Source organism: Hyperolius riggenbachi, chromosome 4, assembly GCF_040937935.1.
Source record: "Hyperolius riggenbachi isolate aHypRig1 chromosome 4, aHypRig1.pri, whole genome shotgun sequence".
Lineage (NCBI taxonomy): Eukaryota > Metazoa > Chordata > Amphibia > Anura > Hyperoliidae > Hyperolius > Hyperolius riggenbachi.
The window spans coordinates 127661213-127686612 of record NC_090649.1 but is presented as its reverse complement, the minus strand read 5'-3'; the positions used below and the strand labels follow the sequence as shown (position 1 = coordinate 127686612).

The 25400-nt window shown below is 45.5% G+C and overlaps 1 protein-coding gene and 1 long non-coding RNA gene across 2 annotated transcripts in view; one reads left to right on the top strand and one right to left on the bottom strand.

Moving 5' to 3' along the window:
- LOC137571457 (uncharacterized) overlaps window positions 1-25400 on the bottom strand; it is a 43638-nt gene that overhangs the window by 16459 nt on the left and 1779 nt on the right. The window contains exon 2 of the long non-coding RNA XR_011031359.1: window positions 3131-3242. This is a non-coding gene — a long non-coding RNA (uncharacterized lncRNA). The remainder of the gene's footprint in view (window positions 1-3130; window positions 3243-25400) is intronic.
- Window positions 757-19295, top strand: GPR17 (G protein-coupled receptor 17). Its single transcript, XM_068280590.1, has 2 exons — window positions 757-827; window positions 18006-19295. The coding sequence occupies exon 2, from the start codon at window positions 18032-18034 to the stop codon at window positions 19049-19051; it is 1020 nt and encodes a 339-aa protein (XP_068136691.1). The 5' UTR covers window positions 757-827; window positions 18006-18031; the 3' UTR covers window positions 19052-19295.

Below are 25400 nucleotides of genomic sequence, written 5' to 3'. Positions count from 1 at the left end.
CAGCTTAGGGGCCTCATCCAAGCATTTGTGTGTGTGTGTGTGTGGGGGGGGGGGGGGGCGGGCAGTGATTACTTGTTACACCCTTGCTAACCCTGAGAAGTTAAGATCAAGTATGATTATGGTAGGCGTTAGATTGAGAGCTCCTATGAGGGACTGTAAGTGACAAGACTATATACTCTGTAAAAGCCCTGTAGAAGAGGTCAGTGCTATCTACATTTTAAATAACGATAATTTTAGATTCCAGAAGCAGCAAGGAATTTGAAGAAAAAACGCTATGGTTTTTTATTAAATAGGCCATTGTTCAGTGTGTCTTACCTGGTACACCTTATTTGTAAACTTCACTGACTACAGGTGACTGAAGAAGAGACATCTCTGCCACTTGTGCCCCACACTACAGCCCCGGAGTCCCTACATGACCAGAATGCTCTCCAGCAGTATGTCTGCAGCTGTGCTGGATAGCCACACTAAATGAGTGTGTGTGAAGCACTCTCTGACTGAGCGCCTTATTATGCATAGTGACAAACAAGGAAGGATAGTTTTATCAGACAAAAAGTCATAACCCCGTCCAACAAATCTTCCCAAGTCACTATGGTAATAGTGCACTCGTCCTTTCCCCAGACACACTCCTCTCTTTGTCCCACTGTGAAAAATGCTGCTGTGGTGTGTGATTGGGGGGGAGTGAGGGAGAGGACAGAAATGTGGGGGCACCATCCTCACCAGTCAAAGGGATGGCTTGCCTACACCACACAGCCCTTCTTAAACTAGGGCAGAAGGACCAGAGACACAGCAGCTCATAAGGGTGGCATTGCAAACATTTGGCTGAGCATGTAAGTATTGCCATCTCTTCTAAGGAGGTACACATACTGGGACAAGCATTGGATGAATGAAATATTCTTCAGTTTAAAAAATATGCTGTACAAGGGCTAGTTTAATTTGCTATGATCCACTCTGCTGTATTGCACACATTAGTGATAGTCTATTGTCATTGGGGACGGAGTCAATCATACTGTAAGTTACTTAGCTCATATGTATTCTTGGTGCATTAGTGCATTGAATACTGTAAGTTACTTAGCTCATATGTATTCTTGGTGCATTCGTTTTGTGTGTGTTATTAGATGAAGTACACCACCCAAAACCTTTTTGGCATCAGTGTGAAGGTTATGGTGGCCATACACGATACAATAAAAACGTTCAATTTTCCGATTTATTCCACCAAAACGATCACATTGAATTAAAGTCGAAAATAATCTTTTTTTTAGATCAAGAAAAAGAAATGATTATCTAGCTTTTTTGATAAATCGGACATGCTGGAAACAAATTGTTAAATTCGATCTAACGGAATAATCAAATGAAATGATCTAATCGAAAAAAATGAAAAAATTGTACAATATACATTGTACAATTTTTTCATTTTTTTTTGATGGGCATCTTTAGAGAAATGACTTTAGAGGCTGATGGTGGTATTTGGGGATTGTGTGTTTTCTTTTAATACAATTTGATAGCTGGATCACAATATTTAGGGAGATGCATTTTTAGGGCCAAATACAGGAAATAAAAGGAAGTGGCCCTTATTCTATTCACTTTTTCTCCTAAGTTTTCTCCTAGGTGATATTTTCACACCTTACCAATTAAATACCTTTTAAGCCACCGGCAAGCAAGAAAATAGAATAATTTTGATAGTAGTTTTTAACCTACTTTTTTTGGTACCTTTTCAAAACATTTTAATCTGGTTGTTCGTCAATTACATTGATACAACTTCTGTTTAAAATAACTTTTCAGTACTCTGCAATTGCAAAAGTACCAAAATGTATTTCAAACAGAAGATGAAAAATGATTTCCTAGGAGAAACCTTAGGAGAAAAAGTGAATTGAATAAGAGCCAGTGTGTTATTCAGTTATATTTTTCATTTTACTAGATATTGTGGCAGATAGTCTTTTCAACCTTCACTGGAAAATTGTGTGTGTGTGTGTGTGTGTGTGTGTGTGTGTGTGTGTGTGTGTGTGTGTGTGTGTGTGTGTGTGTGTGTGTGTGTGTGTGTGTGTGTGTGTGTGTGTGTGTGTGTGTGTGTGTGTGTCAGTGTGTGACAGTGTGTGTGGTGTGTGTGTGTGTGTGTGTGTGTGACAGTGTGTGACAGTGTGTGACAGTGTGTGTGGTGTGTGTGGTGTGTGTGTGTGTGTGTGTGTGTGTGTGTGTGTGTGTGTGTGTGTGTGTGTGTGTGTTGATTTCAGCCTGCTAGCTTTGAGCACAGTGCTAAGCGAACTGGAAACACAAAAATGGACAACACCCTTCATGAACACTTTTACACATTGTGTGCTAAGATCCTCAACCAGAAAACCACGGGGCTAATTTCACATACAGAGTACTCAGAAGGATTAGCATCACCTTAATTAATTTAGAGCATTGCGGTACGTACACACATCCAATTATGACTGGTCAATGATTGGCGAATTTCACCCCTTCCATGTAGTATGAGAGTTACTACATAATGGCCTCAATTCATTAAGCTTTACCAAACACTTTATCGAGCGTTTGATAATTTACCTCATGAGTAAAATCTTACTTTGAATTCACTAAGGTGTTATAGTTTTATCGAATGTTTTATCGATAAAACATTCAAAAAATATATAACACTTCAGTGAATTCAAAATTAGATTTTACCCATGAGGTATATTATCAAACATTTGATAAAGTGTTTGATAAAGCTTAGTGAATTGAGGCCAATGTGTTCATAGTATTCAAAATCTGTTGGTCCTCATACTACATGGAGGTAGTAAAATTAGTTAATCATTGGCCAATCACAATTGAATGTATGTATGCGCCTCACCTTAACAACAACAACAAAAAACATCAAGAGTGCAAGACAAGTATGATGAGTTAAATTAAAGAGGGGCAGAGGTCTGAAACAGCAGGCGGTTACTCATTCAATATGTACTGTATATACAGTACATATTGATATATATGTATACGTATATATGTAGATGTGTACAAATGTAAACAAGAGAGGAAAAACTGAAAATGTGTAAAAACTTACTAAGCAAATATTGCTTGGTTAAAAAAAAAAAAAAAAAAAAAAGCAGTACAACACAGAACTAATGACATGCAAATTCAATAATAAGCAAATAATACCAACATTAGGAAGATACTAAAGACATGGACAGCCAAGGCACTATCAGCACGTAATTTGTATGTTCTTCTCATGTCTGTGTGGGTTTCCTCCGGACACTCCAGTTTCCTCCCACATCCTAAAAACATACAGATGAGTTAAATGGCTTCCCATATATTGGCCCTAGACTATGATACATACACTACACCATATAATGAAGTAAAGGAGAGGGAGATCGGCACTGCTATTGTGACTTTTAATCCAGAGTGTTGTAAACAGATGATTCCACATGCAGTGAACATGCCTAACATATTGGATACATCATTCCAGTATTGCAAATAAAAGTAGTGAAAACATACCAGGTATCAGGGAGGTAGAAGCGCAGTTCTGCGTGAAACGGCCATAAGACATCTGTGCCCAGCACCCACCGCACTACTCCCTGAAACCTGGTATGTCTTCACTACTTTTATTTGCAATACTGGAATGATGTATCCAATATGTTAGGCATGTTCACTGCATGTGGAATCATCTGTTTACAACACTCTGGATTAAAAGTCACAATAGCAGTGCCGATCTCCCTCTCCTTTACTTCATTATACGATACTGTCTTGTCAGCATCAGAGAACGCTAAAGACACCAGAGTGACAGGAGAGTGTGCATTTGTTGCAAAGTCCTCCCTGCTTTCAGCGTCTACTGTAGTGCCGACTCTTTGCTTCTTGAAAGACACTGTATACACTACACCACACATACATAGACATATGATCTATGACTATGGTAGGGATTAGATTGTGAGGGACAGTTACATTTCAATATATTGCAATCAACAACAGGTAGATATCAATGGTATGTAAACAACATGTCGGTATTACCTACAACCACCAAATATTGTAGGAGAATTGTATGAGTAATGGCGTATTCGCCTATTCACATTTACAAACAATGGCAAATCTAGGAGGTCAAACTAGGGCTTTACTGTACATCATGATGCTGGCTGGTGAAGCGTCAGGAATATGTTGAATTCTCATTCTCAGATAATTCAAAGCCATTGCCAACCCTGATTTACTGCACAAATAATTGGATGAACCATTCATAGCTGCTGCTCCTACATCCCCCATTCCGTCCCAAAATCTCCATAAAGAGCTTATTGTTTCCATTCTGAGTTCCTTAGCTAGTTAAGCAATGCTTATTAATTTGCATCATGCATGGGAAGTACATCACATGATAATGAAGGTCCTTGTGCAATGTATTAAGAGGTTATTAGCATAATTATCCAGCCACAGACAAAGAACTTAACTTCAAGCTCAATGTGCAGCCCTTTTGTACATATTGATTACAGTATAAAGGTTCATAATTGAGTGTACAATGAAGAATTACTGTATATTCTGGCATATAAGACTACTTTTTAACCCAGGAAAATCTTCTCAAAAGTCGGGGGTCATCTTATACGCCGGGTGTCGTCTTATAGGGCGAGTGCTGAAACTTCCGAGCCGGACTGGAGAATCTGCGGTTGCTGCATACGGTGGGGGAGCTCAAAAACATCTGTGGCTGCATCCCCGCCGTATGCGGTGACCGTATGAAAGCAGCAAGGGCGGTGTTGTACAAATATGGTAGAAAAAAATCCACTCACCAGGATTCATGGAAAGAAGTGACTTAACGCGGTCCCGATGACCAGGTGAGGGGGCAACTCACTGGGAAGGCTTTGTATACAACAACCAGCCAATCGCCGGTAAGGTAAATTGTTTGCTGTGATTGGTTGGTTGTTGTATACTGGGTACCACATACAGTACAGCACCAGTATCTGTACCTCTCTATACAGTATAGCACCAGTACATACAGTACAGTATACAAATGTCCAAGAGTCAAGAGAGATGGTCTTATACGGCGAGTATATCCCAAAATGTATATTTTAACTGGAAAAATTGGGAGTCGTCTTATACGCCGGAATACGGTAATAACAGATCACTGACACAGGTTGGTAAAGACAAAAATGGGTATAGATTGGGAATACAAAAAATGTCGGCAAAAGGATGAAACTCGCACTACAAGTTAAAAATAAATGAGAACACAGAACAGTTGCAGGCTATGGTTTTACAGTAAGGAGAACAGAGCCATAACTCTGCGGTTTTAAAGTGAACTGGGCACCTGTCATTCCATTTTTCTTTTAAAGGGAACCAGAGATGAAGCACCCTCGTGTATTTTACCATATACAGTGGTTTGCAAAAGTATTCGGTCCCCTTGAAGTTTTCCACATTTTGTTACATTACTGCCACAAACATGAATCAATTTTATTGGAATACCCAGTGAAAGACGGTGTACACGTGAGAAGTGGAACGAAAATCATATATGATTCCAAACATTTTTTACAAATCAATAACTGCAAAGTGGGGGTGTGCATAATTATTCAGCCCCCTGAGTCAATACTTTGTAGAACCACCTTGTGCTACAATTACAGTTGCCAGTCTTTTAGGGTATGTCTCTACCAGCTTTGCACATTAGAGACTAAAACCCTTGCCCATTCTTCTTTGCAAAACAGCTCCAGCTCAGTCAGATTAGATGGACAGCGTTTGTGAAGAGCAGTTTTCAGATCTTGCCACGGATTCTCGATTGGATTTAGATCTGCACTTTGACTGGGTCATTCTAACACATGGATATGTTTTGTTTTACACCATTCCATTGTTGCCCTGGCTTTATGCTTAGGGTCGTTGTCCTGCTGGAAGGTGAACCTCCGCCCCAGTCTCAAGTCTTTTGCAGACTCCAATAAGTTTTCTTCCAAGATTGCCCTGTAGTTGGCTCCATCCATCTTCCCATCAACTCTGACCAGCTTCCCTGTCCCTGCTGAAGAGAAGCACCCCCAAAGCATGATGCTGCCACCACCATATTTGACAGTGGGGATGGTGTGTTCAGAGTGATGTGCAGCGTTAGTTTTCCGCCACACATTCCGCTTTGCATTTTGGCCAAAAAGTTCCATTTTGGTCTCATCTGACCAGAGCACCTTCTTCCACATGGTTGCTGTGTCCCCCACATGGCTTGTGGCAAACTGCAAACGGGACTTCTTATGCTTTTCTGTTAACAATGGCTTTCTTCTTGCCACTCTTCCATAAAGGCCAACTTTGTGCAGTGCATGACTAATAGTTGTCCTATGGACAGATTCCCCCACCTGAGCTGTAGATCTCTGCAGCTCGTCCAGAGTCACCATGGGCCTCTTGACTGCATTTCTGATCAGCGTATCCTTGTTCGGCCTGTTAGTTTAGGTGGACGGCCTTGTCTTGGTAGGTTTACTGTTGTGCCATACTCCTTCCATTTCTGAATGATCGCTTGAACAGTGTTTCATGGGATATTCAAGGCTTTGGAAATCTTTTTGTAGCCCAAGCCTGCTTTAAATTTCTCAATAACTTTATCCCTGACCTCTCTGGTGTGTTCTTTGGACTTCATGGTGTTGTTGCTCCCAATATTCTCTTAGACAACCTCTGAGGTCGTCACAGAGCAGCTGTATTTGTACTGACATTAGATTACACACAGGTTCACTCTATTTAGTCATTAGCACTCATCAGTCAATGTCTAATGGCAACTGACTGCACTCAGACCAAAGGGGGCTGAATAATTATGCACACTCCACTTTGCAGTTATTGATTTGTAAAAAATGTTTAGAATCATGTATGATTTCCGTTCCACTTCTCAAGGGTACACCACTTTGTATTGGTCTTTCACGTGGAATTCCAATAAAATTGTTTCATGTTTGTGGCAGTAATGTGACAAAATGTGGAAAACTTCAAGGGGGCCGAATACTTTTGCAAGCCACTGTATATCAGTGGGAACATTAGAGAAAACACCTACCTTGCTTTCTGTTTCATTCTGCACTGCACAGCCTGCTTTTATTCAGCCCTGATAAAATCCCCGACTGAGCATTCAGTCTGGCTTTGTTCAGGAATATTTATAGATCAGTCTGTGTTCTCTCATGTCTTTTCAAGTCCAAGCCTGCCCCCTGCTGGCTCTGCTCAGTCATCATTCATCAATCATTATAGCTGAGTATTTATAGCAAAGCCAGACTGAATGCTCAGTTGGGGATTTTATCTGGACTGCTAAGAAACAAGCTGTGCAGGGCAGAATAAAACAGAAAGCATGGTTGGTGTTTTCTATAATGTTCCCACTGATCTATATGGTAAAATACATGAGGGTGCTTCGTCTCTGGTTCACTTTAACCACTTGCCGACCGCACGCTTATACCGTGCGTCGGCAAAGTGGCAGCTGCAGGACCAGCGACGCAGTACTGCGTCGCCAGCTGCAGGCTGATTAATCAGGAAGCAGCCGCTCACGCGAGCGGCTGCTTCCTGTCAAATCACGGCGGGGGGCTCCGTGAATAGCCTGCGGGCCGCCGATGGCGGCTCGCAGGCTAAATGTAAACACAAGCGGAAATAATCCGCTTTGTTTACATTTGTACGGCGCTGCTGCGCAGCAGCGCCGTAAGGCAGATCGGCGATCCCTGGCCAATCAGCGGCCAGGGATCGCCGCCATGTGACAGGGGACGTCCTGTCACTGGCTGCACAGGACGGATAGCGTCCTGTGCAGCCCCGATCTCCGGGGGGGGAGCAGGTAGGAGAGGGAGGGGGGAATTTCGCCGCGGAGGGGGGCTTTGAGGTGCCCCCCCCCGCCAGCCACACGCAGGCAGAAGAGATCAGACCCCCCCTGCACATCATCCCCATAGGGGGGAAAAAAGGGGGGCAATCTGATCTCTCTGCCTGCACCCTGATCTGTGCTGGGGGCTGTAGAGCCCACCCAGCACAGATCACTAAAAACAGCGCTGGTCCTTAAAGAGGAGCTGTTAGGTATAAGGTCTCAGAGAAAATAAACACATATATCAGTAGCTAAAGATTGGCTGTACTTACATTACATATGCATTTCACTGTCCACGTTTGGATTTCACAGAATTTGTATATAGTATATGCAGAGATAGATGCTCCTGACAGCTCATGGCAGGCTCCATGTTTTTCTGTCAAATGTGTCGTCATGTCCTGCCTGATTCCTGATCACAGATAAGCTCGTTCTTGAACAACACGGTGTGCAGTGAATATTAATGAGCCATGTGGCTAGGAACAATAGCTGACTCCTGCAGAGTACTCTGCCCCGAGATTTATCAGTGCTACACAGCTAGACTGATTACAAGCTTCTGTAACGTCTCATTAGCAGCCGAGGGGAGGGCCCCAGAATTCTTTGCAGTTTAGCTGCGGCTTGCGTCTTTATGGGTCTATAACAGCCTTTAAGATAAGCACACATCAAAGGTAACTGAGATGTTTATCTTCACTAATGGCTTTTGAGCTTCCTTCTAAACTGTTTAACACAGGAGAATAGAGGTTTAAATTAGCTTCTGCAGCCTGACAGTTACTCTTTAAGGGGGGGTAAAGGGTGGGTCATCAAGTGGTTAAATAAACCTCCCCGTAATAAAGGTTTATAATAGTGTACCATTGGGGTGAGTGGCTGCCATAATGCAGATGTAGTCTGTGGATGCAAGTACATCTCTGTACTCAGATCCTCTGACTATGTCTCCTGGCACCCATTGGCTCCCACACCCCACATAGGTAAGTGAAGAGTCTACCCCACCTCCCCTAGGTAAGTAATACCGCTCACACCAGGGGCATACTGTTACAAACCTCCCTTATGGGGAGGTTGATTTAACCTCCTTGGCGGTTAATTTTTTCTGCAAAAATTGCAGAAATCCAATTTAACCAGCTGAGCGGTCTGGACGAGCTCAGCTCGTCCAACACCGCCAGAGGCTGCAGCTCAGGCCCTGCTGGGCCGATTTGCACCAAATAAAAAGCAGCACACGCAGCCGGCACTTTGCCAGCCGCGTGTGCTGCCTGATCGCCGCTGCAGTGCGGCGATCCGCCGCGTGCAGCGGCGAAAGAGGGTCCCCCCAGCCGCCCGAGCCCAGCGTAGCCGGAACAAACAGTTCCGGCCAGCGCTAAGGGCTGGATCGGAGGCGGCTGACGTCAAGACGTCGGCTGACGTCAATGACGTCACTCCGCTCGTCGCCATGGCGACGAGGGAAGCGAAACACGGAGGGCCGCTCATTGCGGCCTTCCGTGTTATCTCTTGCCGCCGGAGGCGATCGGAAGATCGCCTCCGGAGCGCCCTCTAGTGGGCTTTCATGCAGCCAACTTTCAGTTGGCTGCATGAAATAGTTTTTTTTTTATCCAAAAAAAACCCTCCCGCAGCCACCCTGGCGATTTAATCAGAACGCCAGGGTGGTTAAAAAAAAAAAATTATGTTTCATGTAAAGCTACCAGAGTGGTAGCTACATGAAACTCCACTAGAGGGCGCATGTGTCCCTCTAGTTCGATCGTCGCCGGCAACAATAGCAAACAGGGGAACGCGTATATAACGCTACCCTGTTTGGCTTCTCCTGTCGCCATGGCGACGATCGGAATGACGTCATGGACGTCAGCCGACGTCCTGACGTCAGACGTCTCCGATCCAGCCCATAGCGCTGCCCAGAACTCATTGGTCCGGGCAGCGCAGGGCTCTGGCGGGGGGCCCTCTTGCGCCGCTGCGTGCGGGCGATCGCCGCAGAGCGGTGGCGATCAAGCTGTACGCGCGGCTAGCAAAGTGCTAGCTGCGCGTACAGCACTTTACAGTATGAAAATCGCCCCACCAGGGGCTGAGATCTCCCCCTGCGCGGCATAGCCCGAGCTCAGCTCGGGCTTACCGCCAGGGAGGTTAAAGAGAAAATGTAATGGCAGCTCCTCAGTTCACTTTAAAGGGAACCTGAAATGAGAGGAATGTGGAGGCTGCCATCTTCATTCTCTAATAAATAATGCCAGTTGCTTGTCCGCTGCGCTCATGCTCTGCCTCTAATACTGAGTCACTGGCCCAGAATGAGCATGCAGATCAGATGCTTTGAGCCTGGTGTGACTCCACTGGCAGCATGCTTGTTGCAGGTGTGGGTAACTCAAACACAACTACAGCCAAAAGCTCAGCATGACAGTCAGGCAACTAGTGTTAAGCAATTCGCAAATCATGCCTAGCCTGCACTGCACAAGCTGTGTAGAAGTGCTATTAAGTAAAAATTCGCAAACATCTCCCTATTGAAAATGTATCAGAACTTTATTCAAACAGGACTAATAAGCCTAATTATACAAAATAGCTGCTTGTGCAATTGTGTTAATTATAAAAAAAAATAGCTGCTTGTGCAGTGTCTGTCCTCCAATACTGGGGACAGATACTGCACAAGCAGCTATTTTTTTTATAAGTAAGCATATTAGTCCTTTTTGAATAAAGTTTTGATACATTTTCAATACAGAGATGTTTGCGAATTTTTGTGATATAGATAGCGTGTGCTAGTGCACACATTTTTTGAGTATATTTAAGTGCTATTAAGCATTTCTTAATCTGCTGCAGTTTAGGGATGGATTTACACTCTTCTTCTCTGTAGTGCAGTTCTAGAAATTCACACTAAACTGCTGCTTAAACTGCTGCTATTAAAATGGACCCAAATTAAAAATACAAGATTTCAGAAATAAAATCTATTTTCTAAATTATAATAATAAATAGCAGCCTTTTTTCAGCTGCATGATGACAAATATAAAATATTTTACAATTATTGGAGGAACCCCTCCCTTCCTTTCAAATTGCCGGGCAAAAATCCGGCAAACTGGAGGAGTAGATGGTGTCTGGCAATGGAGGAATTGCTAATGGCTGCCCCCAGTATAACCCTAGTTATAAAAAGAGAAGGGTGAAAAGCATGCACTGAAATGATCATAGGTTTGAAGGAGTGTTTATTTATCTTTGTATGTATCAGAGTGGTGCAACTGTTATAAACTGTTCTTATCACCTTGCTTCGACACCATCGTCTCACAGACTGTGAGATCACTTGACTCTCCACACAGCAAACAGGATATAGACTTTCTCAGGCTTCTTACGTTATTTATTCAGGAAACAGGAATACAGATAGATACATTCATCTCCTGGCAAAGCAGACTTCCATGTTGCGTTATAGCTGCTTGATTAGACTCCCTCTTGAAGTCTATCAGGTACCTTCTTCCTAACTACGTTACACTAAACTACATATGTACAGCATACATTATATCAGATTACAGTAAGGAATAACATGCTTAGAGGTCCCAGTCGGCCTTGCGAGCTAGTGCAGAAGGAAGAAGCAGAAGTGAGTTCTCCATTGCTCGCTCCAGATTTAATACCGGCTAGGAAAGAGTTAAATATGACATCATCTTCGCCACCCCCTAAATAAGTCTATTGGTGGACTCACTTGTGGTGTCATCATACACACCTACTCGATTAATAATCGATGAGGCACTTGACCCAGATGCGGGAATGTGAATGTTTAGTAAATATGGCCAATGTTTACTGTTCCTGTCCTGTAAGTGGAGGTCAGAGTAAACCGATGGCCTTCTCTTAGGAACATGTTCTCAGTATCTGCGTGTATCTTCTGCTACACGCAGACCCTGAGATGCCTCTGTCTATTTTAAAGGCATACACTGCGGACAAGCCTTTTACATAAAACTCAGGCCAAGTAACTGAGGCCTACTTAAATTATAACAATCCCCCCTAAAACGGCTTGACCCGCAGATCCCAGCGTCTGAACCTCCCAGTACCTGGTTTCTTTTATGTTTCACTTTTCGATGTTCGTGCTCACACAACTTCTCTGCTCTAGGCGGTTACTCCTGGAAGAGAGAGAACAAGACCTCTTGGTCTTCCTGTAACCAGGCTCTCTGGGGATGCCCTACTTCTAAGTCCCTCAATACCACATGCTCAGCATTTGCGTCACTTGCGTATCACTCACAAACTTGCATGACCACAGAAAAGTGAAACTCGTTTGGTTGTTACGAAACGGAGCAGTGCCAGGTGCCTTCTAAAAGAGCGCCTTTATACAACTAGCTCCTAGGTACTACTAAACCTATACCCGTAACCCTGTATATCCCTTAATTTGAAAATATTGGTTCATGAGATGGTTTATGAGGCACCAATCTCTGGACCGTGTTAATTTGTTTGCGTAATTTTACACACAAACTCACCTGTATAATGATTCCCAAGATTGCCACCCCCATCACTACGACCAGTGGATGTAGGAAGAAATTCTGAATTGCAGAGGCCCAGTCCGAATGTCCCTGGAATATTGCCAGAAACCGTTTCCACCAGGTCAGACTGGAACTCACCTGATTATATTTGTGTTCAACCTCTTTAAGATCGCCTTGATCATGACGAAATATCACCTCTAATTTAGTGTTCTGGTTGTTTAACCGTTTTAACAAAGTGTGATCTTGTGTCAAAACCTGTACCCATTTGTCCCATGGCGTGTTATCCCTCAGGATGGGCACCTCCTGTGGAGCTTTGAACTGTAGAGTTCTCCTCACAATTTGAGGAATCACGTAGTCAAACCTAGATGACTTGATCCGTATGGGATCTCCGCTCACACAATATGTTCCCCTTAAGAGACCAACCCTATCGGAACAATTATGAAAATGTACAATGAATGTGTCATTAGACCTCATGTTTAAAAAACACACTTTTCCTTCAGCCACCGGAGATATTGGTTTGGCATTAGGAGGGATCTTTTGGATGGCAGCTGCGCACTCTGTGTTATTGAGCCAGCAGGCGTCCTCACTAAATCGGACTTGCCCCGGCAAACACAGGTACCTCTCTGAGAATTGCCAGCATGATGACAATTCTACTTGTTTCACCTCCCCGTCTAGCACCAAAAATCGTTGACCTCTCAGGTCATGGTGTAAGACATGTGTTGCGGAAACAGGTGTACCCAGGGATACTACTGGAAAAACTACCTGAGTTTCTCCGCCGGTAGGAACTAAGGAAGTAGCGGTGCATAAAAAATTGTCGCACCCCATCCATTTGTTTATCCACACCTCTCGGTGCCTCCATGCAAAAGATCCTTCCCCCGGAAAATCGACAAATCGCTCCTTGTCAAGTCTCAGCTGTAAAGGAGTTTTACCTTCTGATAAGGCTTGAGCCATTATCTTAAAATCTGCTGTTAACTCGGTTTGCATTGACAGGCATGCTGTCTCCCATGCAGTACCCCTAGCATGTTCAATCATCTTCTGAAGAATTATTTGAATGTGCCTTTGAGTGTACCCCTGAACTCTATAGGTGTTGTGCGTTAACTGTTCCAAAACCAAGTTCAGATGGTGTTGGGTACCCACATTCTGTTGTCCCAATGTGCCTAATTGTTGAATGACCTATGTCATCCCTTCTATGTCTACACTGTTTGCTACCCCCATTCCAGCGCCCATTCCTCCCAAGAGTGTATCTGTTAAATCTCGGGACCTTCTTCTGGCTACACTATTCCCTGTGGAATGTGCCCATGACATAAAAGCCTGTACCAGGGTGGCAGTGACAGTGCTACAGTTAGGGTATATATTAGATATTACCCACTCTTCTAAATTAATCTGCCAAGTGATCAATTGAAGCTGGGCCTCCATGATAACTGGAGTCACCCTCAGTTGATTTAACTGGAAAGGGCCACTTTTTACAACCTGATGTGTCTCACATGACGGTAGGTGGGGTTCCTGAGTAGTCCCTGGCAGGGTGACTACCTGAGCTTTAGGCGTTGTGGGAACCCCCACTTTTACTGTCACGGTTCCCCTTCTCATTATGCAAGATCTATTTGGACCCTTAAACTCTAGGGACTGTGGGATGCAAAAACCATATGTCCATGGTCCTTCATCCTCCTGGACTAAGGGCGCTATTTTTAAACCCCCCCTTTTTAGTCCCATCACCCTTCCGTCATAGAGAGTCCCCGGGGTGCTACCTGATGTATCCCAGGATTCTACCTCTCTACTCCAAAAGGTCCCCGGATCCATCCAACTCACGTCCCATGCTAACCCTTGTGGCCCTCCCCAGAAGAATACGGTAGGTACTCTTTCTTCTGGGAAATTGATTAGCATATCAATGACAAACGCTGTTCCCAACTGTCCTGTTTGGACCTTTGCCCCCCTTATGTCCTGGGGCAACATGCGTACCTTAGGTCGGGAAGAATGTACTCTCTGCAATCGTTCGATTAAGAGTACCTCCTCACTTATCCATCTAGCATGAGGATAAGTGCTTGAATATGGACTGTGTGGTATTGTCTCATGTTGTGACCCCTGTAGTGAGGATGTTATCTGTGTGGACCCTCCCCTACTCGGGATTGCTCTCGGGTTTCGGCACCACTGTTATAAACTGTTCTTATCACCTTGCTTCGACACCATCGTCTCACAGACTGTGAGATCACTTGACTCTCCACACAGCAAACAGGATATAGACTTTCTCAGGCTTCTTACGTTATTTATTCAGGAAACAGGAATACAGATAGATACATTCATCTCCTGGCAAAGCAGACTTCCATGTTGCGTTATAGCTGCTTGATTAGACTCCCTCTTGAAGTCTATCAGGTACCTTCTTCCTAACTACGTTACACTAAACTACATATGTACAGCATACATTATATCAGATTACAGTAAGGAATAACATGCTTAGAGGTCCCAGTCGGCCTTGCGAGCTAGTGCAGAAGGAAGAAGCAGAAGTGAGTTCTCCATTGCTCGCTCCAGATTTAATACCGGCTAGGAAAGAGTTAAATATGACATCATCTTCGCCACCCCCTAAATAAGTCTATTGGTGGACTCACTTGTGGTGTCATCATACACACCTACTCGATTAATAATCGATGAGGCACTTGACCCAGATGCGGGAATGTGAATGTTTAGTAAATATGGCCAATGTTTACTGTTCCTGTCCTGTAAGTGGAGGTCAGAGTAAACCGATGGCCTTCTCTTAGGAACATGTTCTCAGTATCTGCGTGTATCTTCTGCTACACGCAGACCCTGAGATGCCTCTGTCTATTTTAAAGGCATACACTGTGGACAAGCCTTTTACATAAAACTCAGGCCAAGTAACTGAGGCCTACTTAAATTATAACAGCAACTAAATATTTTTAATTAAAAAAAATGTTTGGTTTGGGTCCACTTTAAGTAGGATTGAAGACTTTTCTTATTATCATGCAGAACTGTTCATCCTGCTGGTTAGAACTGTTTAAGAAGAAAAAAACTGTCGGTAATGCTTTGATACATCTGGCCCAGTTTATCTATTAATTCTCAGAAGGCACAGTGGGCCTGATGCAATTGTCAGACTCGCCAGCGTTAAACGCTGGTGAGTCCAATAATCAGGCGATAATAAATTCACCTGATCCAATTACATTTAACCCTAGGCAGGGTGTTAAAAAAACTTGCTTAGCGATATTATTGCCCAGCAAGTTCTTTACACCCTATCCAATCACACTTTGCAAGCCTCCATGAAGCGATGCTTCCCGGCAGACAAGAGCGTTAGCTTAGACCTGCAAAAAGCAGGTCTAAACATGCTAACCCACGTCATCGCCGCTGCAACTGGGGTCTCCTTTAATAAGGAGACCCCCAGAGCTCCCCGCCGGCCACTGCTTGTCTCTGCAACCCCCCACGTAGCTGCACAGATACTGTGAAGCAATTTCCCTCCTGCTGCTGAACACCCACCGCAAGTCCCGACCTGCAGTTACAGTGTATGAGTTACTGTAATTACTCTCGCTATAGCAGAGTCCCGGCAAAGCATCTTTGAATCAGCCGCTCCCCATTGGTTCACAGTCTGGACCAATGAAAATGGCTCAGACTGTGAACCAATAGGGAGCCCCGGCGGCAGATTCAAAGAGGGAAATCAATTCAGAGTATCTGTGCAGCTACATGGGGGGTTGCAGAGACTAGCGGCGGCCGGCGGTGAGCTCTGGGGCTCTCCTTATTAACCTCCTTGCCGGTCTAAAAAATCCGGCAAGGAGGCAGCGCCGCACTTTTTAAAATTTTTTTTTTTTTTTTAAATCATGTGGCGAGCCCAGGGCTCGCTACATGATAGCCGCTGAGCTGCGGCATCCCCCCACCCACTCCGATCGCCTTCGGCGATCAGAGTATGCAGGGAATCCCGTTGAGAACGGGATTTCCTGCAGGGCGACCGACCGGGCGGGATGACGTCACCGACGTCATGGATGTCGTGACGTCAGAGGGAATCCCGATCCGCCCCTTAGCGCTGCCTGGCACTGATTGGCCAGGCTGCGCAGGGGTCTGGGGCGGGGGGGGGGGGGGGGGCGGCTCGGCGCGGCGGGTAGCGGCGAATCGGCGGCGAGCGGCGGCGATCGCGTACTACACGCAGCTAGCAAAGTGCTAGCTGCGTGTAGGACAAAAAATTGTGCAAATCGGCCCAGCGGGGCCTGAGAAATCCTCCTGCGCAGGTTACCCCGAACTGTGTTCGGGATAACCGGCAAGGAGGTTAAAGAAGACCCCCAGATGCAGCAGCGGAAGATAGCAGCGGGTGTGCGCATATGTGAGGAGCGAGGCCGTGGTGCTGATGGACAGCACCACAGGGTAAACCTCACACCCCATTGCCCGTAACATGGGAGCATCGCTCAGGCTTTCACCTGAGTAATGCTCCCTGACGATCGGCCATCGCATGCTGTGAAACTGGCAATAGGATTTGCAGGTAATCCTCGTGCGATGGCAAGGTGATAAGTAGCTTGCATCTTGCAAGCTACTTATCACCTTGAATAGCATCAGGCTCAGTGTATCTATCAAATGCCAGAATACACAGTGTATCTATCAAATGCCAGAATACACAGTGTATCTATCAAATGCCAGAAGACACAGTGTATCTATCAAATTGGCAGAAGACACAGTGTATCTATCAAATTGGCAGAAGACACAGTGTATCTATCAAATTGGCAGAAGACACAGTGTATCTTTCAATTGTCAGAAGACATCATGTGTCTATCGATTGCCAGAACATTAGTGTATCTATCAATTGCCAGAAGACACACAGTGCATCCATCAGCTGTCAGAAAGCACAGTATATCTATCAAATGCCATTTTTTTTTTAGAAAATGGAGGTACACATTAAAGCACATTTATTCATATTGTATTATATGTTTTTGTACACATAATCAAACGAAATTATTTTCTTCTGCAATAAGTTTGGTGAAAAGTGAATTTCTGTGCTAGATTCAGAGAAGACAATAAGGGAGCACAGAAGTTCCTGTTGAATTGAGCCCAGGGCCGGCCCTAGACTTTTTGCCGCCTGAGGCAAATTTGGAAAAAATTATTGCTGCCTAGCCCCCCCCCCCCCCCCCCTGAGCCGCCGAGCTGGAGGGGTAGCGGGCAGGACGGGGGTATTGAGCCTAGCGGCGGGGAGGGGGGTCGGACCCCCCTCCCTCGCCTGGGTCCCCCGATCTGCGCTCCCCTCCAGCCTTAAATAGATCAGAAGCAGCCGCTACTCGTAAGAGGCACGGGCGGGGAGGGCTCACCTCTTCCTCGCTCAATCCAGCGTGCGCTCCACTGGCGTCACTTCCTGCAACGCCGCGGCCGTCCACTTACAATACAGTGGGCGGCGTTGCAGCAAGTGACGTCAGTGGAGCGCACGTTGGATCGAGCGAGGAAGAGGTGAGTCCTCCCCGCCCGTGCCTCTTACGAGTAGCGGCTGCTTCTGATCTATTTAAGGCTGGAGGGGAGCGCAGATCAGGGGGACCCAGGCAAGGAGAGGGGGGGTCCGACCCCCCCCCCCCTCCCCGCCGCTAGGCCCAATACCCCCGTCCTGCCCGCTACCCCTCCAGCTCGGCGGCCGGCTCCCCGCACCCACCGACGGGCGGATGCCGCCCCTAGAAATGTGCCGCCTGAGGCAAAAGTTTCACCCCGCCTCATGAGCCCTGATTGAGCCTCTTTGTCCCCATGATAAATATAATATACAAATAGTTGTTAATTTGGTTATGATATACAGTACACTTTATAGTTGTATGGCTATGATCTATACTTTGCGTTATGGCCTTAATCAGTTAACAGGAAAGGTGATTAGATTCAGGTCACTGAACTGCTAACAAGTCTTTCATTTTGTATTCCAGCACTGCTGTCAGAACTCTTGGTGACTATGAGTGGTCCTCTGAATAGGATGTTAGCAAATTCCTCTATGATGGCATCGGTGGATCCGTGTGTTCAGGAGACTTGGCTGGAGAACGCCCTGCTGTCTGTGTGTTACCTGATAGGCCTTTCTGTGGGAGGACTGGGAAATATTCTAGCCCTCTCGCTGTTTGTGAGAGATCGCCAGCCTAAATCCCCATCAGACATCTTTCTCCTCCATCTCGCCCTCTCAGACCTCTTCCTGCTCCTCAGTCTTCCCAACCGACTCTTCTACCACCTTTCTGGAAATACTTGGCCCTTTGGCTCATTGGCCTGCAGACTGTCAGGGTTTGTTTTCTACTTGAACATGTATGCCAGCCTGTACTTCTTAGCAGGGATAAGCATTGATAGATACCTGGCAATCGTGCACCCTCTCAGCTCCGTTAAGGTTCGGAAGCCATTATATGCTCACCTCACATGTGGGTTTTTGTGGGCTATTGTGGCATTTGCTACTGCACCATTACTTTTAAGCCGAGGATCAACATTAGAGGAAAATGTTTGCCGTTTGTTGTATCGTGAAACACCCTCCTTACGGGCGCTAACTTCACTGAGTGCAGCATTTGCTATCCCCTTCCTGAGCACAGTCACTTGTTATGGACTTATTTTGAGGCGCCTTCGAAAAGGTGGTGACAGGAAACCAAAGGAGCGTGCAGTGAAGATGGTGCTGCTGGTGCTCACAATATTCCTGATCTGCTTTGTCCCTTACCACCTCAGTCGCACCCTGTACCATGTTTTGATGCCTGGGGGAGAAAGCACAGACATGTTGTCTTCCTGTGACCTAAGGCAAGGCTTGGCTATGGCTAACAGATTTACCTCATGTCTTAGCACCCTAAATGCCTCTCTGGACCCTCTGGTCTATTTTTTTGCCGTTAAGAAATTCCGTCAGACTCTTTCTCAGTGCCCATGTCGGAGACATAGGATGGATAATGGGAAAAGCCGTGAGGAGGGCCGAACAGAGGACAGCTCCCTCAGTGCCAAGACAGATGTATAACAGGAAATCAGCTAAACGAGGCATAAAAGGAAGACTGCAGGCTCAGGCCAGTGTGGTCGCACAAAGGAACCAAAGAACTCCAAAATGAACTATAATGTATGCAAGACAGTTTGAAGTTAGAAAATGATTGAATTACTGAACAGTGAAGCCTCAGAACCACATCCTGGTTTATTATGTTCTGGAGGCTTTAAACGCCACCAAAATCCTTTGCTCATTATATCTCTTGAATTAACAGTCAAAGGGAACAGACAAATAAAACTAACCACATCAACACATTGTTCTGTCTTTCCCCACAGTCTGCAAACTGTGGAGTAACTTGTATTCACTTCATAGGCATGATTATGATTATTATTATAATATAGCGATGACATCTTCCACAGCCAGGGACGTAATTTCATAGTTTTTAGTTTGTAAAAACCAGGCTCAGTTATTCCAGATTTCTTCATTAGTTGTTTTCAAGTTGCTGAGTGATAAGTGCCCATACTTTGCGGTAAGACACTGCAGCAAATACACTGATTAGCCACGTACACTGATTGTTGTGTAGGTCCTCCTTCTGCCAGTAATACAGCTGTAAATCATTAATGAGGCATGGAGTCCACCAGATCTCAATGCCAGACCTTAGCAGCAAATCCTTTATGTCCTGTAAATGAAGAGGTGGTGCCTTCATGGACTGGATTTGTTTTTCCAGCAGGTCCCACAGATAATTGAACTGGGGTCTGGGGTATCTGGAGGCCAAAGAAAGTCCAAAGAAAAAGTGACCAGGCCATCGTTTTCCATTGTTCCATGACCCTGCTCTAATGTTCATGTGCCGAATTATAGGATAGATGGGGTCAATGCCTACCCAGCCTGATACACAATTAGCTGAAGAGTAATATAACACCTAGGTCTCATAGTCAGCTTTACAGTTTACAGCAATTGGTGCCACATAATGATGGTCATGTCTAAGATAACTCACTGAGAAGCATGTGATGATTAGCTGATAAATTTGCAAAGCTCTGATTTGCTGTGATCAAATCCTGCTTTAGCACATGATCATGACTAGCAAATCAGAGACTTACATATCTTTCACCTGATCAAACTGATCACATGCTTTCCCATGAGTTTTCCTAAACATGGCCATCACTATAGCTCTTCTGTGGTTTCATACCAGACAGGCTACCCTTTGCTCCTCATGCTCATCAGTGAACCACAGTCCTTATCTTAGTTTACCAGTTGTCCTTAAAGTGGGGGCACACTATAAGGACACAGAGGCTGGTGATAGTATGCAGAATGTGCCTCTGTGTCCTAATATTGATTGCAGAAACCCACCTCTGGTTCTTTTTAAAGAGAAACTGTAACCAAGAACTGAACTGCATCCCAATCAGTAGGAACATTTTCACTGGAGTTCCTCTTTAAATGAACCATTTTTGTTAGGTACTAACCACTGCATTCCAGAACATCCCACAAAACATGTTATTTTGGAGATGGACTGAGCCTGTTTTTTATCCATCAAGTTTCCCCCCTGTCATTGTTGCTCAGATCTGTACATGTGGCAGTTGTTCCTGCTACTATCACATCACCTGCAGCAACTGACTGTTCACCTGCTGCAGAGGCGTCTGAGCCATTAGGCAGGTATAAATTCTTGCCTAGAGCGACAGGAGGAGGGAAGAGCGCTGCTGCACTGAGTAGTGAGAGAAGAAATGCCTCTCAGCTCACTCAGGTATCAGTTCACACAGCAGCAGCAGCAGCGCCTGACTCGACTCATAACTGATTCACTGACTAATTCATTCATTTCCTTCAGCTCAATGATTCAAAGAACCACAGCAATGAGAGAAGGCACTCATCCTAGTCAGGGATCCGAGTACAGCATCAGCTCCTGAGTCCTGAGATTCATTCAGTCCCTCTCTCTCTGCTACTGGTAACTGCGTGGATGTAGAGACTGTGTAGCAGCCAGGCATTGACTGCCCCCCAGGCCACCTTTTATTCAGTGATTTAGGGTTGGTCCTGTGTCTGCTGTATTCAGGTTTGTTGTTGTAAGGCAATGTGAAATACTAGGCTAGCTGATAAAAGTGCAATTAGAGGGCAGGCAAGCTAGTAAATATACACAGCATGATGCAGAGGAGGGTCCATGGGGGAAAAATCTGTCTGGTCTCTCCCCATTGTTAAAATTACTGCATGTGAAGATAAGGCGTTAAACAGGTTGAAAAGTTTTGACAGTCCCTAGACTCCAGGAGGGCTGCTTTCTGACTTGTGTGAGAGACTGCAGTCCTATTACCGGCAACTAGCCTCTGTGTAATGTGGGACTGCAATTCAGATTAGCTCTCTGCTCCATCTGCAGCTATTCTCAGTCTCACTCCACTCCTCCTATCTCGGGGCTAGTGCACAACAAAATCGCAATAGCAATCGCTAGCAATTCGCGAATGCGACTTTATGAAGCGATTTTTGAAAGAATTGCTCCAATACCTGCATCATGTTTGTGATTTTAAAAAATCACAACACTGCTGTGGGAACACCCTCATGGGTAACATTAGCCCAGCGCTTTTCAAATCGCTGTAAATTTGAAAAGCGCTCTGAAGCACTCTTGGTGTGCAGCAGCCCTCCCTCATTCACCTTTGTTTCCCTCTTTCCTAGTGCTGGGTGTCTGTGTCTTCTTGTCATACAGGAAAGCTAAATAAAAGTGCAATCCTGGTGAGGCAATCTTCTTCCCTCTCTTTCAGCTTTTCTCTCCTCATTATTTCTCTGCATAAGGGATCAGACACACTATAAGGTAGTGAAAACTGAGATTAGTAGAGATGGTGGTGAAGGGGAGGACACAGGTAGGTGTATGTGGGGGAGGGGGGGCGTGGGGGGATTGGCCCTGAGGGAATTACAGTGGCCATACTTCTGTTGACTTGACAGCCGATCGACCAACCGTTTTGATATTAGCCAATCGGATAAAAAAAATTGGGTGGAAATTGGATGAATGTATCAATCTGAGATGTTGGGAAATCTTGGGCCAATGTGGTTGTCAGGTGCGATAATCATGGAGTGCGATAACCACAAATTATAGTCAAGACGGTAACCCCGGCCGTTGTCCCTCAAAATGTATTGTGCCCCCCTGATGCCTGTACTTTACATGTCACACTGTTCACAGAGTGTCCTTGCTGTATTTCCGCATTGGCGCTCCACGTGATTATTGGCATATACGACATGGGGTAAGTGTGTCATAATTTGGGCTGAGGCTGCCATGATAACGGGCCTCTAGTCTGTGTTCCCCCAGGCCAGAAGGTCCCAGTCCTCCCCGGGTAGCAGCATAGTGTGTTTGTGCGTAAAGTGTATGTCTACTGTGTGCTGTGTATAGTGTGCTCTGTGTGTGCATGTGTATAGTGTTTGTGTGTGTGTAGTGTGTGCATGTGCATAGTGTGCGTGTGCGTGTGTGTGTGTGTGTGTGTGTGTGTGTGTGTGTAGTGTGTGTGTGTGTGTGTAGTGTGTGTGTGTGTACTGTGTGTGTACTGTGTGTGTGTATAGTGTGTGTGTATAGTGTGTGTGTACTGTGTGTGTGTGTGTGTGTGTGTGTGTGTACTGTGTGTGGTGTGTGTGTACTGTGTGTGGTGTGTGTGAGTGCATGCCACAATAAGTATATTTTATGGTGAAACGCTCTGCTGCATTACAACTATTTTCTGGTGAACCCATGCCGCAATAAGTGTATTTTCTGGTGAAACGCTGCTGCATTATGATTTTCAGGGGTCTTGGGGGTGGGGTACACCACAGGAGTATTGTTCACCACGAGGGGTGGGGGGGGTATGGGGTTGGGGGCAATCACGGGGGGGGGGGGGGGGGGGCGGGGCTCCAAAGGATTTCTCGCCTGGAGTGACAAAATGGCTAGAGACGCCCCTGACCTGCTGTCAGGTATATGCAGCCATTTGGCAGGTGGCACTGTAAGGGTACTTTCACACTATACCCATTGTGCATCCTGAAAAATAGAATCGCAACGGTGAAAAAAAATAACATCTCACATTGCCTGTGCAAAGCGATGCAGGCAGCGCAGCATACAGTCCATAGACTTATGCCTGCACCGCAGTTGTGACCAAACATATCATCCAGCAACACTGCTGATGCGCATTGTTCTGACCAAATTGTTGCACTGCACCACAAACGCACCGGTGTTGAAGTGCCATTGGATTATAGTTGCATTGCGTTGCAATTATACTGTCTATAGTGTGAAAGGACCCTTACAAGATAATTATTAGGAGAAAGTGAAGGAATAGAGCCTTGGCACTGCAGCGTATATTGGAGGGTTGCAACTGTACCATCCAGGGCCGGCTAGTTAACCAGCTTACCATGCTATGCGTGCTCTGACACAAGAGACTCAATTCAGCAAGTGGAGGAAAAAAGCAGAAGTTGGCACTGCAAGCAAATTGGTATAACCCAGTACTAAAGTGCTAAACAGCAACATTGTAAAGTGCCAACTTGTGCAGCAGATCAACAATTAGGTGCACATGCCGGTCCTGGTGGGCAATCAGTGGGTGGTGAATGCAGGGCACAGCTGCCTGTCGGTCGTTTTGCGCAAAGCATCGCTTCTATGGAGCCTCCGTAGAAGCGCTGTTTTGCGCAAAACGCCCATCAGGCAGCTGTGCCCTGCACCCATCACCCACTGACTGCCACGAGAACCGGTATGTGCACCCAATTGTTGATCTGCTGCACATGTTAGCAATTTTACAATGTTGCTGTTTACACTTTAGTACTGGATTAAACTGATTAGCTTGCAGTGCCGACTTCTGCTTTTTTCATCCACTTGCTTAAGATCATTATTATTATTGATTTATAAAGCTGTACAAAGTAATAAACATACATAATGTTTAAACTAAGCAGCTGGAACTGCTTTAATGTCTGGAAAATATGGGCAAAATGTATATAACTATGTTACTTTTAGAAATGTTATGTAAATTTATGCCATTTGGAAGTGGACCAGTGGAAATCAGCAGCTAATTCTGAGCCGCAAAAAATGCATAATATTAACATAAGCACTTATTTGCAGATATCAGCCCGCTTTGTGTTACAGTCTATGTCCAGTCTCCATTGCAGATCACACTCATTTTAATGTGTGGGTTATGCAACTGACCACTGTGAATCCAGCCTATATGTTGCTTTACTGACCATCTTACTATTGTGACCAACCATTATTGCATTAAGCTTGTAAGAGCAGAGCTCTCTCCTACTTATTGTTTATAGGCATTTCTATATATATATGTTGCTTATTCTTGTATATAATCATCAATACTGTTGTTTTCCATGCAAACTGTATATATTGTTTGTGCTATAGAATTAATATTTTACAGTGCCATGGAAAGTAATTACCTCTGCTGGTTTCTTACCAAAATAATTCTTCAGCGACCTCTGCTGGTTCCATTATCAGGACAGCGTGTCTGAGGTTTTGGTGCTCCTCTCAGTGACCACATTCTCCGGCCTCTGTGTTATCTCAGGGGTCAGTGCTAGAGGAAATGCCTCAAACACTCACTAGCAGGAAGCAGGGCCAGGAACTCGACCCTCTGGGGCTCACAGAAGAGGTATTGTAGTAAGCAGCTGGCACAGACAAGTAACTAATGCAGCCCTGTTGCTCATCAGGGTCTGCTTTAAAAGACCACTATTGCGAAAATCATAAAATTTTTACTACATGTAAACACATACAAATAGGAAGCACATTACTTCCAGTTGCCATCACCTACAGTAGGTAATAGAAATCTGACTGAACTGACAGGTTTTGGACAAACCCATCTCCTTATGGGGGATTCTCAGGGTTTTTTTCTGTTATTTTCAAAAGCACTTAGTGAATAGCAGTTGCTCAGTCCAACTGCCAAAAAAGTGTACAGTGAGCAGGGAAGCTGGCCAGCATCCAGGCCCGTTTCTAGGGCCATGCGGCCCGTGCCGTCGCCCGGGGCGCTGTTGGGAGCTGGTGGGAGGTGGGCGCTGTAATGGAGGGGGGAGCCGGAGCCGCGGGGAGGGCAGCCTGGAAGCAGCGTGTGTATCATCGTATAGGCAGAGAGGAAGAGACTGGTGGCGAGAGAGCAGCGCTTGGAACGCAGGGAGGTATGTTGTATACAGCGCTTCCTCCCTGGCTGCTCACTCTGCTTCTGAGGGGGGAGCACGGAGGGCGGCCCAGGAGAGGGAGGGAAAGGTCGGGCTGCCCTCCCCGCGGCTCCGGCTCCCCCCTCCATTATGGGGGACAGCTACCTATCTAACCTACCTAATCTAACCTACGCTGGGGGGCAGCTACCTAATCTAACCTATGCTGGGGAGCACCTACCTAATCTAACCTATACTGGGGAGCACCTACCTAATCTAACCTACACTGGGGGGCAGCTACCTAATCTAACCTATACTGGGGGGCAGC